This window comes from Taudactylus pleione, unplaced genomic scaffold, assembly GCF_031769625.1.
Source record: "Taudactylus pleione unplaced genomic scaffold, aTauple2 ptg000660l, whole genome shotgun sequence".
In the NCBI taxonomy this organism is placed as follows: Eukaryota; Metazoa; Chordata; class Amphibia; order Anura; family Myobatrachidae; genus Taudactylus; species Taudactylus pleione.
The window spans coordinates 864,639-879,237 of NW_028285062.1; the positions used below are offsets into that span (position 1 = coordinate 864,639).

The following is a 14,599-nucleotide window of genomic DNA, read 5'->3' on the forward strand; positions in this document are numbered from 1 at the left end:
CTGTGCGGCCTCCCCTCCTGTAATACACCTGTGCGGCCTCCCCTCCTGTAATACACCTGTGCGGCCTCCCCTCCTGTAATACACCTGTGCGGCCTCCCCTCCTGTAATACACCTGTGCGGCCTCCCCTCCTGTAATACACCTGTGCGGCCTCTGTAACAACCTATATTCATATTAGTTATTGATATTTGAAGGAAAATGCTTTTGTTTATCTGTATTCCTGTTCTGCGTAATAATTGTACTGCGGGTGCAGTGCGATATCGGGGGCACAGTGACTCTCTGCGTGTTCCCTTCTTCTAATTCTGTTATTTGTTCTGTATCCAGTGTGACAGGAAAGAGGAGTACATAGAGCGGATCAAACAGCTGGAGATCGAGACTCAAGCGGGAATTGTATCTCACATCCAGGAGGTAACCGGCTACTACACAACTCCTCAATTATTCAGTGCCCGCAGCAGGTCATAATAGGGCTAATGTGTTCTCCTGGGGTCTCCTAATTCTGCCCTTTATACAGACGCATACCACTAAATATCACAGGGACTGGCCAAAATACAGATGACCCATCCAGTTTGCTTATACGTCAGGCCCATTGTTCACATGTCGATATTCTGCCCATGTCGACACGCTGAACGTATACCCTTTTGATCGCCTCTATCTTGTTGCAGAGCATTTTATAAGGTGCAGTAAATTGTGGTCTATATCTTGTTGCTACGCTCCCAGCACTGTGACGGGTAATGTGATAAGTGACCTGTTTGTTACCAGGTGACCCATAACCAGGAGAACGTCTTTGACCTGCAATGGTTGGATTTACCAGATATGGCGCCGGAGGAGCTGGACTCTCTCTCCCGGAACATGGCGCTCCATCTAAGGAGGCTTCTCGATGAGAGGGATGAATGCAAAGAGGTAAAACATAAACAGACCTCCTATACTGGTGGTATGCTCAGGACCATCTGGCAACTAGACAACAAGAGTAGGTTGCAAAGGATTCTCATCTCATCAGTGGCTGCCTGACATTTACACCCTGGAAATAACAGGATATTATGACTAGACGTAGCTGCTGATTGTGGCATTCTGTGCCTGGGGACGGGGCTCTGGGTGATGCCTAATTACAATATTTGGGCGTATTTTCCATTACTTCTAAAAGTAAATATATACGCACAGTTTCTTGCACAAACGTAACAATTCTGTGTGTTAGATCCTTTTGTTGAACTGTACTGTTAATGAGCTGTGATGTCATGTGGTGTAACCAATAAACTGTGATGTCATCATAACCCATGCATTATGAGGCAAGAGGTCTGGCTGTAGAACAGTGATGGGAACAGCTGGCCCCTGACCCTTCACTTGTGGCCCCCAGTTGGGTGTTACAGATAGGGGGTCTCATTTTTTTCATTAAATGTGCCACTGTAACTGGTTTCTAGGAATAATAGTAATGTACGGTGCTTTGAAGGGTAGAGGGCTGCCCAGTGTGGCCCCCAAGCTGTATATTGTCCCCTATAACTGCAGCAGAACTACTGGGTGACTTCTAACACTTTATAATCTACAGATGTTCCTTTTAAAGTACATTACATTCTGAGCGGTATTTCTCTGCCCCCTGCGCTCCGATCTGGTGCCTCTCTGCTCCCTGCGCTCCGATCTGGTGCCTCTCTGCCCCCTGCGCTCCGATCTGGTGCCTCTCTGCCCCCTGCGCTCCGATCTGGTGCCTCTCTGCCCCCTGCGCTCCGATCTGGTGCCTCTCTGCCCCCTGCGCTCCGATCTGGTGCCTCTCTGCCCCCTGCGCTCCGATCTGGTGCCTCTCTGCCCCCTGCGCTCCGATCTGGTGCCTCTCTGCCCCCTGCGCTCCGATCTGGTGCCTCTCTGCCCCCTGCGCTCCGATCTGGTGCCTCTCTGCCCCCTGCGCTCCGATCTGGTGCGCCTCTGCCCCCTGCGCTCCGATCTGGTGCGCCTCTGCCCCCTGCGCTCCGATCTGGTGCGCCTCTGCCCCCTGCGCTCCGATCTGGTGCGCCTCTGCCCCCTGCGCTCCGATCTGGTGCGCCTCTGCCCCCTGCGCTCCGATCTGGTGCGCCTCTGCCCCCTGCGCTCCGATCTGGTGCGCCTCTGCTCCCTGCCCCGCGCTCGGTTTTACCCACATTATACATGGTACCAGCAGCGTGGCAATATTAATGCCATAAATGTATACAAAACAGAAAAACTTTTGCTGTTGGCGCTAACAATAATATACTGCAGATCTATGTGTGTGCAGAAAACAAAACCAAGGGCACTGTTCTCCCCAGAATTTTTTTCCATCCCGGTGGCATCAAGAAGTAGCCGGGTGGGGACCCCTTGCCATAACAAAATGTTTTAAACCCTGACCTTATGGTTTAAACTTGAAATAACATTTTATATATAAATTCTCCTCTCCTTATTAGAGGCTCATCATCTGATTATGAATAAGCTGCAGAGTCTGTAGGATCTGGTCCTTCTTATACAGCTCCCAGATACTGTCCCCACTTGCAGGCTCCCAAAGTGCCGGGTGGGGCACCCGCATAAAACATTCTGGGGAGAACACTGAAGGGGATAGCAAAAGTTTTTCAGCTTCGAAAAGGGTTTCAAGGGTGAAGAGAGGTGGAAAGGGGGGTCGGGCTGGGGTCAGCTGAGGGGGTCATATGGGTTCTCTGTACAGATTCTTTCAAGGAAGTTTTACACTTCAACTTTATTTGACAATTGGCTCCAACGGGAACATATGACAGGCGATGTTAGCGCTGTAGGACCGTATGTGGCAGGAGGCTGGAGCGCTAACAGATGGGTTGGGAATGAGATCCCGGCTGTCGGGATGGCGTTGGTCCCTATACCGACAGCGACATCCCGACAGAATACTGACACCTATAAGGAAATAAGGTAACACTAACCCTCCCTCCCCGGTGCCTAACCCTACCCTCCTCCCTAGTGCCTAAGCCTAACCCCTCTCCCCGGTGCCTAACCCCCCCCCTAGTGCCTAAACCTAACCACCCCCCTAGTGCCTAACCACCCCCCTAGTGCCTAACCACCCCCCTAGTGCCTAACCACCCCCCTAGTGCCTAACCACCCCCCTAGTGCCTAACCCTAACCCTCCCCCTAGTGCCTAACTCTAACCCTCTAGTGCCTAACTCTAACCCTCTAGTGCCTAACTCTAACCCTCTAGTGCCTAACTCTAACCCTCTAGTGCCTAACTCTAACCCTCTAGTGCCTAACTCTAACCCTCTAGTGCCTAACTCTAACCCTCTAGTGCCTAACTCTAACCCTCTAGTGCCTAACTCTAACCCTCTAGTGCCTAACTCTAACCCTCTAGTGCCTAACTCTAACCCTCTAGTGCCTAACTCTAACCCTCTAGTGCCTAACCCTCCCCCTAGTGCCTAACCCTCCCCCTAGTGCCTAACCCTCCCCCTAGTACCTAACCCTCCCCCTAGTGCCTAACCCTAACCCTCCCTTGATAGCACCTAAACCTAACCCTCCCCCTAACGCCTAACCCTCGCTCCCTAGCACCTAAACATAACCCTCCCCCTGGTACCTAACTCTAACCCTCTAGCACCTAAAGTTAACCCTCCCCCTAACGCCTAACCCTCCCCCTAGTGCCTAAACCTAACCCCACCCCCCTAGCCTAACTGTCCCCCCTAACGCCCGATACTTACCTTTTGGGATGCCGGCGGTCAGGATTCTGGTGCCGGTGTCGGGGATTTCGGCGCTGCCATTTCGCCCGTCCTCATCCCGCACGCCGGTGTGCTGACTACATCCCTTACAGATAGGGGTGTGCAGAACTTTATTAAATGGTGGTGGCTCCTATTCAGACAAATTGGACATTTCTACTTGATTGTGCCTAGCAAAAGTCATGGTTTGCCTCTCATACCCAGGTAATAGTGGTGGTCCTGGTGGGTACAAGTAAGGGCTCTGCAGGGTGGGTGTGGGGGGGGGGGGGGGGCGGCAGTCCCAGTAATCTCTGTAATGTACAGACCCGTCACTAGGTTAGTAATGTGATGTCGCACTATAGGTCTGATTGCAGCTTTGGGAACAGAGTAAAGAGCCAGTAACTGTGCCCCTGGGTAACACCATGTTACACCGCAGGGGAGGCAGATGTAACATGTGCACAGAAATTAGATTTGGGAGGGGTTTGTCCAAACTGACATCTGAATTGCAGTGTATGAGTAAATCTCTACAGTATATGTGGGCTACATGCAAAAGCAGCCACTATTTAACCTACATGCAAACCAATGTATGTATTTGCCCCCCTTGCATTGCACATGTTTTTCCAGGTACAGTTACTTACTCTATCATACTCTATTCCCTACTCTGAGTCAGGCCCTATGATAGAGTATTGGAGGGACAGTCTGGAATGAACCGTCCTGAGAGGGTGGGCTATCTGCTTATTGCTGTGTTAGGGATACAATACTGAGGATGGAGGTAATGCCGTACAGCGTAGAGCAGCCACTGATCACTGTGACCTATATGTTACCTCACATCCCTGACGTTTCCCCTCCTGTACCCCCCCTGACCTGCTGTAGTATACCCTCACCACTGGCATTTATTCTGGTCTGTATTGCAGGTCATAGTGGAACTCACCCAGGAAAGGGACTATCTCCAGTCTCTAAACCCGCTCAGTCCAGTCAAGTCTTCCAGTCCAGACCCATCGTCCATTATGGCCAACCACCATGCCACTGAGGACAAGCAACATCTTGCAGTGGAACTTGCCGACAGTAAAGCAAAACTGCGCAGAATACGGCAAGATCTGTAAGTACAGAAAAATGGCTCCGGCTATAGGGTTACCCTATACTACTGCATTTACTTCCCCCCCCAACTGAACTGCTCTCAGTGACCACGACCAGCCCATGGGTGTGAAGGTTGTCCGTGTCCCTTCCCTTGTGACAGTGTCAGTGGTGCACAGATGCCCTCAGGGGTCTGTTGTTCTCCCTTATGCAGTGCATGCTGGTAGATGTAGTGTAACGCACTCTGGGGGAGATGCATAAATCTTTCTGTAGCAGACTTTTGTAGTAGTTGGCCATAGCAACCGATCAGCTCTTACTGTAGCTCTCATGTTCTAGATAAGCAGATTGGTTGCTAAGGGCAGCTGCTCCACTTGTCATTGTTAGAAGCTTTGATACATCTCCCCCTCTGTACATTTGCCCAGAACATAGCAATTATCAGTTTGCTGTTCTGATGCTGAAGGTAACCGTAGGGAAAAATTATAATGGTTTTATATAATAAAAAAATATATAAAAACCACAGGCTTCTAGCTCTATGGAGCATACGCACGGTCAGATATGTCATATGTGTCAGATGAATGATTGAACGATTTGACCAACGATTTGAACTACGAACGATATTTGACTGCATTAGGCGGCCCATATATGGTAAGATTTTTTAGACGATGTGCACGATTTCGATCGATCGCAACGATCAGTTGTGCAGATCTGCGATCGGTCAGGCTGTTAAATAGCTGTTAAATAGGTAACCGAAGCATCTTGTAAGATGCACCGTTTACCATTCACAGCAGCATGCGATACATCGGGCTGAATTTGAAAATGTACCAAGGTGTTGTACATTTTCAAATCGCCCCGTGTATGGCCGGCCTAAAAATGACTGAAATCGTCCAAAACTCACTGCAAACACATCAGATGTCAGATATCGTTACCTGACCATCAGGAACGCGCATCATTCAGACATGTCAGATTTTCCTTCAGATATGAACGATTTTTAAAATCGTTATCGTTCAGATCTGAAGAAAAATCTGACGGTGTGTGTGCTCCATTAGAGTGATTCCATCCCATAGTGTTTATCTGTCCCCATTTACTGAGATTACCATCCCCTCTGTGTATGACATTGTGACTGCACCAGACCAAGTCCAGGGCAGGGACCAGAAGAACACATTAGGTTTTTCGCTGGGGTTACAGCGCTCAGATTGTGTGGTGAGGAAACGGGCCGCATCCCATCGCTGACTGACATTATAGTACATCCTACAGCAGGGGGGCATTCTAGTACATGTAGTACACGCGCTGAGCGGTAAAAAGTGCTGGGTGTGGAGGTCATGCGGAATTTCCTGTTCTCAGGGAAGAGAAATCTGAGACGTTGATGGACACGAAGCATGAATTGGAGCGGCTGGGCTTGGACCTTCAGAGAATGAAGCAGGAGGTGAGGCCATTAGTAGATATGTTAGGAATAACTGTTATATATTGTTATCCACTGTAATATCACATACAGTAATTAGGAAGTCAGGGATTCCGGCTATTTTATGGATACAGATAATTAAGGCCCACATTCAATTAGGTGCGAAAAGTCCCCAAGGTTTTCGCCGTCATCGCTGGTTTTGTCGGCGGAAAGGTATCGCGCTAGTCACCGCTTATCCCCGCATTGAATTTGAATTCTGCGAAAACGGGACCTGGCGAAACGCAAACAAGCGAAAAGTACTGTCAGATTTGGGGAAATCAGCCTGACACCCCCCAAAAGATGCACTGACATGGGGGATCACTATGGATACCCCTGAATAGCCCTGCTGAAGGTATTTGGGGTACTTAAATGCTCTCAATAGCTGCTATCTTGCGTCTTTGCATAAGTGGTGAAGAATAGCATTTAGCGGTGTTTTTTGGTGAAAATAAGTAGTCCCAGCAAATTTGGGGTACATGAAAATGGGGACTAGCATATTTTAAAGTTGCTAAAGTGAAGTTTTAATAATAGTGAAAAATCCACCTGCCGCAACCACCTGCAATAAAAAAGCAGCTGGGGCATACTTGGGGGACCCCTCAAGTCTATTTTGCTAGTTTTTAAGTTCGTCCCCCAACTTTTATCTTTTTCGCCCCCAAAACTAAAGGACTTTTTTGGGGTGTTCTGTAGTCTTCTTTTTTTATTTTTACGCAGATTACCTTTTGGGGGACTATTCCGAGGCTGCTGGAGGGTTCCCACAACTTTGCACCCCAAAACCCCAATTCTGCACTTTTTTTCACCTGCTTTCATAGGCGAATCTTTTCCGCTGGCTTTAATACGCAGACTTTTCGCACCGGTGAAAAGTCTTTGGAATTGAATATTGGGAACAGTTTTCGCCTGGCGAAATGACATCACTAGCGATAACTTTTCGCCGAACAGCGCTTATCGCACCTAATTGAATATGGGCCTTAATGTGTGGTTTGTTTTTTTTGCGCTATTTGAAGTTCCTTCTCTGTCAGAACAAATGGAGACCTGATATTAGACAATAAATCTGTGGTTTGTTCCTATGAATAATTTGATGTCTGAGAGCTGTGTCCCTGGGGTTGGGTCTTGTTTTGTGTATTAGTAACAGTCCGTAGGGTATACAGGGTGGATGCGCAGCCATTTGCCCCTCTCTATCCTGGTGATATGGTTCTAGCTCTTCCTAACCCTCTGCCATCTCCTGCCTCTCCCAGAACATCCAGCTGGCCGCCGAGGCTCGCACTGCGCGCACCTACAGGGACGAGCTGGACTCGCTGAAGGAAAGAGCCAGCAAAGTGGACCGACTGGAGAACGAACTCGCCCGGTGTAAGGAGAAGCTGCACGATGTGGACTTCTACAAAGCCCGGATGGATGTACGTTGGAGGCCCTGTAATCCGAGAGGCCGATACGTTCTGTCGCTGGCTGATATGGGCCAAGTGGTTCTTTTCTGCCGTCTCACATTCTACTCTCGTTTACTTTCTATGTGACTTTAATCTTCCATGCCGCACCCTTACCTGAGGGATAACGGCGTATAAACATAGAATCAGAAGTTCTCACGTGATTTTAGATTAAAACCCATCTCCTCCACCATTAGATGAAATGTGGGTGTTTCCTGGGTGGGGGGGGAATAGCTGATGGTGGAGCTGATTCTGCATTTGGCGACTCTCCTGTACCTGGGAATGGATTGTGCTGGGACGTTCTTTGCCTCACAAGATCAGATTTCCCCCTGGAGAAACGTGAGCTCATTAACATTACATGCCCAGATCTGCTCTCACGTTTCTCTGCAGGGGAACCGAGCGGCCGATCCCACTTCTATTATGTCGCATTGTGTCCTCAGGTTCCTGCCTCCTACACGGTGCAAGCTGCTCCCAGCAGACGTGCACGCTTAGTATTGTGGTACACACCGCAAGAACAGCTGCCCAATCAGGTGCTGTTTCATTGTGTCATGTTAGCCTGATGTAAGCCAGTATCCTATTGGTTCATGTGCGAAATGCACCCACTTGTGAAGTTATATTCCCCGTTTTCGGTTGCCATTCCCAGTACTTACACATACAAAAAGTTCTGTTTATTAGTAAGTATTTTTTTATGTCAATTTATATAGTGCCAGCATATTCAGTGACACTATCAGTACCTCCTAACTAGTAACTGGAGCAGACATCCCGTATTTTTAAAGCGGCAATCATTTTAAAGGCAAAACCTTTACCAAATAAATGGTTAAACTGGAGTTCTCCCCCATGAAAGCCTCCATCACCCTTGGGGAGGGGCAGAAGTTTTGTGGAGGTCTTAGCACAGGAACTCTCTCCCTTATGTCACAAATGCCAGTGTGACCAAAGGACGCGCTGTAGGCTCCTCCCAAAACTGTTTGAGTCTTTAATCAGCGGCTCCAGCGCCCGTGGGACCATAAGATGGCGGCCTGGCTCAGCAGCCGCCATTATAAGACAAAGGGAGGGGCCCCTGGTTAGAGATGTTCCTGAGGGAAGATGCTTCGCTAGGGGAAGAAGAACTGTATTGAAGTAAATAGCTGTCAGAGGTGTAAAATAATACTGAGAGCGACTAACCAGCGAGTGACAGGAGCCTTTGCTGTCTGTTACAGGAGCTAAGAGAAGACAATCTCATTCTCATTGAGACCAAATCCATGCTGGAGGAGCAGCTTTCCTCAGCCAGGGCCCGGACCGATAAACTGCACGAACTGGAGAAGGAAAACCTGCAGCTGAAATCAAAGATACACGACTTGGAGCTGGTGAGGAAACCTGGTCGCAGCAGCAGTCGCTCAGCGCTATTAGTTACCACCGATCTCTACCAGCGCTATTTATTGGGGCACCTTATGTAAGGTAGAATACACTGTACAGTGTTACCCAGACTTTGCCCTGCGGTACAGAATATAATCTCCCCACTCCAGGCAGCTGAAGCTGCTGCCACATATTTATGTCTCTGTCCAGATGAAGTCTGAGAGTGCAGTCATTTGAGCTGCTGTGACATCACTGCATTCACCTTGTGCATTTCAGACGAGCAAGCATACAGTACAAAGCTGTTAGTCTCGACAAGTGCAAGAGAATATGGTGGATAAATTCAGCATAAAGTCATAGCGTTCTCACGTGTATTCTGCAGCACATAGTGGACATATTTGCACCTTAGTTACACGGTTTTACAGCACAAAATAGTCTTTGTAATTGGCAATCTCATACAAAAAAGTCTTCAACATAGCGTAAACTGGCACTCAGAGAGTGCAGCCATCTTATATAATGGGTGGCATATAGCTATACTTACGGTAACCGGAAAGAAGAGAGTAAGAGCCATGAAAGTGGTTGTCCGGGTGACAGTTACATCGTTTATGGTTGCGGATGTTACAGGCAGTGTGCATGGGCTTTTTGTGATCAACGTTGTAGATGGCGTAGGCAACCTGTGGCAACTGAGATGCTGCGGAACTACATATCCCAGCATGCCATGCCACACTTTCTCAGTTAGGGCATGCTGATACATGTAGTTCCACATCAGCTGGAGTGCCACAGGTTGCCTACCCCTGGCGTAGGCTGTGTGGAACCATCTCCTTACCGAGAACAATATCTCCCTGTGCAATTGCTGATGAGCCCCTCTTATATTGGCAGGACCGCTACTCGGACAAGAACCGGCTGGAGGAGCTGCTGGAGGAGAACATGATGTTGGAGATAGCTCATAAGCAGAGTATGAACGAGTCTGCGCAGCTGGGCTGGGAGCTGGAGCAGGTGTCCCGGAGCACTGACCTGTCCGATGGTTAGTCCCTAATACACTACCTGAGTCCATCAGTCAGAAATTGTTACTGGATTTATATCCAGTGGAAGACGAGTGTCCTGATGCTAAATCGCTTTCATGGTGACATACGGGCCTGATCCACAAGTCATGAGAATTCATCGTATCCGCCGACATCGATGTCGCTGGTTCTTAATGGAATAATACATACATTGCGTTTATGGTCCGTATTCAATTAGAAGCGAAAAGTTTGTTTCGGCGATACTTTTTTGCCGATGACTTCATTTTCGCCGGTTTCGAATTTACCACCATATTCATTTGTAGCGTCTTTTCGCCAGCACAATAACGCAATGCAATGTAATAGGCGAAAACGTTTTGCCTGTGAATACATGGCGGAAAAAAGTGCAGAATTGCGGTTTTGGGGTGCAATGTTGCGGGAAGCACCCTTTGGACATGCTAACTGCGTCAAAAGACGAACCCCCCCCCTCCCCCACAAAGGACACCCCAAAAAAGCACTTTGAAAAACTGGGCGAAAAAAAATCAAAGTGGGGGTCCAAATTAAAAAACTATCGGAATAGCCTTTGGGGGGTCTGCAGTATGGGGGAGGTGTATTTCTGATTGCAGGTGTTCGCTGAAGGTGCGTTTTTGGCAACTTTTAATGCTTGACCTTAGTAACTTTAAAATATGCTTGCGCCCCTTTTTCATGTACCCCAAATTTACAGGAACTACTTATTTTACCCCCAAAAAGTTGCAAAATGCTATTCTTCACCACTTGCTGAAAGACGCTAAATAGTGCCTATTGAGACCATTTAAAACCCCAAATTCCTTTAGCAGGACTATTCGGGGGTACCCATAGTGATCCCCCCATGTCGGAGCATCTTTTGGGGGGTGTCAGGCTGATTTCCCCAAAACTGACAGAACTTTTCACCAATTTCAGTTTCGCCGGGTCCCCTTTTCGCCGATTTGGAATTGAATATGGGGATACGTGGGGAGGAGCACGATACTTTTTCGCACCCAAAACCAGCGATGACGGCGTAAAGTCCGGCAACTGACTTTAAGCTTCTAATTGAATACGGCCCTATATTGGTTCCGGCTACAGAATGGCTGAGAGAGAAATCCCACCTGCTTTGCTTCTCCTTACTCAGGTCATACCGAGGATGGGGGGTGGGATGGGGGCTGTTATCACTGTTTAGTACATCTTTATCTCTTCATTTTCTGGACAAGTTTCTTTTATGTAATTACAAAAGTAAGAAAATGACCCAAACAATTGTGCAATCTGGAAGCTGGCTGGCGTTTGGGAAGAGAATGAGAAGTAGTGAGGAGTATATGTGTATGGTGTTGCCAGGCGCTGCAGGGTGCTATGTAGCTAGGAATTGTCTATTGTGGTGACCAAACCCAGCCCAGCAGCTCCTCCTAGTGGTTCTGCTGTGTATAGTCTGACTACTGTGTTTAAGTACTTCACAATAATCCTATCGGACCTGTTCATACTTCTAATTTAATCAAGATGTTTTCCTGCTAGACGGTTGCAGTTTTAGAGGTCAATCTCCAAGAAGTTTAAAAACATAGAAAGATACATAGACTGAAGTGCCAAAAGTCATGGGATAGCAGTATGTAAAGGCAATGGTAGGTGGTGCCACCATACTGTGACATCTTGTAAATGCCCAGACCTGCATCAGTTGTAATATGACAGCTGTTGAGTCTGGTTGGACATCGGCTAGGCTGCTCATGGCAAGGTGACTTGAGTTATCAGAGTTGGAACAATAGTGGGTGCCTGGTGACGGATGGGACATTCTATTTCTGAAGTTGTGCGGATATTCAGCATTCCTTAATCTATAGTGTCACGTGTATCCCGGGAATAGCTCATAGATGCCATTACTACCCACCCGGGGACAGCGCAAAGGCCGACCACGGGTGCTTAATGATCGTGACCAGCAGCGTCTGGCCAGAATTGTCCGTGGTAACAGACAAGTGACACTGGCTTAGATCACATCCACATTCACTGCAGGAGGTACAGACCCATATCCAGCAGGTCAGTGCTGCGTTCTCTAGCTTCCTTGGGATATGGGAGTAGAAGATTAAACAGAGTCCCCCTGATGACACTACAACACTGGGCACAGCACCTCACCTGGGCTTGTGACGTCGCTAATTGGACCCTGGGGACAGGCAACATGTGGCGTGGTCCAATGAGTCTGGGTACCAGTTGTTTCGGGCTAAAGGTAGGGGTCTGGTGTACTGCTGACCCCATGGACCCCAGTTGTCAACAAGGCACCGTGCAGGCTGGTGGTGGTTCCATAATGGGGTGGGGTGAGTTCACGTGGCATGGGTTGGGTCAGCCTGAACACCTCATTGCCCGGTAACTGCTATGTTGCAGTGCTTAATGACCATTTGCAGCCCTTGATGGACTTCTTGTGCTCCCACAACGATGGAATATTCCAGCAGGATAATGAACCGTGTCATCGGTCCCAAGTTGTCCAGAATTGGTTGGAGGAGCATTCTTGAGAGCTCCGATGAATCATGTGGCCACCACATTCCATTGTCATGAACCCAGTCGAGCATTTATGGGACGTGGTGGAGAGATCCATTCGTACCCAAGATCCTGCACCTACAAATATCAGGGAGCTGTGGGAATCGATCCAGACGGCATTGGGTCCACGTTGCTGCAGTTTGCTGGGTTAGAAACCGTTGATAGCAGCCTGGAGAAAGAGAGACAGTGAGTTCTATATGTATAAAGGAAAACAGAACATTGTTCCTTAGATTGCTGCTGTGATTGGAGCCTCGTTCACCTTTCATAACTTATAGTCAGGGGGGTAAAATAATCTAGTTCTGTCATGTTACATAACAAAATTTTTCCCTTTCTTCTCCTACAACTACAACATTTGTGTTTCCAGCCGTTGTGTTTAGAACTGTCCAGGTATCAGCCTACGATCGTCCCTGGTTATATGGTGGTACCGCACCTGTACTTACCTCCTGGTTTGCGCCATATTAGTCACAATGCAGAGTTTGCTGCACAATTGAGGATAAAGCCTTCGCCCGTGTCATTATTCGCCCGGACAAGTCCATCTCGTGTCTCCTCACTTCCCAGTGTCCGGCTGTGGTTCCTGAGGGACGATACTGGTTCATATGGTTACTGCAATCGGCAGGCACAGAGGATTAGACATACGGCGACTCGGACATTAGGAGAGTGATGGTTTATAATGAAATCATTAATGGAGGATACTCTATAAAATAGCAGGAATGTAACTTTTGCTTTAGAATAGTTGTTTTATACCCTGTAATAGTATAGATGTAGCATTATATCTCTTGCCAACATGTAAAAAGTGGCCGCAATTTGTTATATTTAGGACATTTTTAGGTCCCTGAAGCCTATGTAATATTCCCCCGCAGTGTGCTCCATGGCCAGGCAGCGGCTGACCCTTTCTTCCCCTCATTAACAGCCAGGAAATCGTTTGTGTTTGAGCTGAACGAGTCCACGTCCAGCCGCATCCTGAAGCTGGAGAAGGACAATCAGAGTCTCCAGCAGGTTATTGAGGAGCTGCGAGAGGCCTCGCTCAGCCTGGAGGAGAGCAACGCCAAAGGCCAGGAGCTGGAGAAGGAGAATCAGCAGCTCACCAGGAAGGTAAGTGCCAGACATTCACCCACACAGAGGACTGCACCCCAGGGGAGCTACAGTCACACTGCTGTTATATCTACACAAATGGGGTTCAGTATGTTTTGTCCGCATGGTCCCCATGTTCACATGCATCATGTTGAGACTGATTAACGAGGGACATGCCGAGAATGACAAACAGAAAACAGCGGGTGCCAATGGTGCGGCGATCACTAACCCTAACTCTGCCCCCCCCACAGCCTAACCCTAACTCTGCCCCCCCCCACAGCCTAACCCTAACTCTGCTGCCCCCCCCACAGCCTAACCCTAACTCTGCTGCCCCCCCCCCACAGCCTAACCCTAACTCTGCTGCCCCCCCCCACAGCCTAACCCTAACTCTGCTGCCCCCCCCCACAGCCTAACCCTAACTCTGCTGCCCCCCCCACAACCTAACCCTAACTCTGCTGCCCCCCCCCACAGCCTAGCTCTGCTGCCCCCCCCCACAGCCTAACTCTGCTGCCCCCCCCCACAGCCTAACTCTGCTGCCCCCCCCCACAGCCTAACTCAGCTGCCCCCCACAGCCTAACCCTAACTCTGCCCCCTCCACAGCCTAACCCTAACTCTGCCCCCCCCACAGCCTAACCCTAACTCTGCCCCCTCCCCCCACAGCCTAACCCTAACTCTGCCCCCCCCCCCACAGCCTAACCCTAACTCTGCCCCCCCACAGCCTAACCCTAACTCTGCCCCCCCACAGCCTAACCCTAACTCTGCCCCCCCCACAGCCTAACCCTAACTCTGCCCCCCCCACAGCCTAACCCTAACTCTGCCCCCCCCACAGCCTAACCCTAACTCTGCCCCCCCCACAGCCTAACCCTAACTCTGCCCCCCCCACAGCCTAACCCTAACTCTGCCCCCCCCACAGCCTAACCCTAACTCTGCCCCCCCCACAGCCTAACCCTAACTCTGCCCCCCCCACAGCCTAACCCTAACTCTGCCCCCCCCACAGCCTAACCCTAACTCTGCCCCCCCCACAGCCTAACCCTAACTCTGCCCCCCCCACAGCCTAACCCTAACTCTGCCCCCCCCACAGCCTAACCCTAACTCTGCCCCCCCCACAGCCTAACCCT

The 14,599-nt window shown here is 49.3% G+C and overlaps 1 protein-coding gene across 2 annotated transcripts in view; it reads left to right on the top strand.

Moving 5' to 3' along the window:
* CCDC88C (coiled-coil and HOOK domain protein 88C) overlaps window positions 1–14,599 on the top strand; it is a 101,774-nt gene that overhangs the window by 50,559 nt on the left and 36,616 nt on the right. For both annotated transcript variants that reach the window (XM_088455544.1, XM_088455543.1), the window contains exons 6-13: window positions 323–406; window positions 758–898; window positions 4,548–4,732; window positions 6,049–6,130; window positions 7,375–7,533; window positions 8,754–8,900; window positions 9,766–9,910; window positions 13,321–13,502. In XM_088455544.1, coding sequence (XP_088311670.1) covers window positions 323–406; window positions 758–898; window positions 4,548–4,732; window positions 6,049–6,130; window positions 7,375–7,533; window positions 8,754–8,900; window positions 9,766–9,910; window positions 13,321–13,502 — 1,125 coding nt within the window. The remainder of the gene's footprint in view (window positions 1–322; window positions 407–757; window positions 899–4,547; window positions 4,733–6,048; window positions 6,131–7,374; window positions 7,534–8,753; window positions 8,901–9,765; window positions 9,911–13,320; window positions 13,503–14,599) is intronic.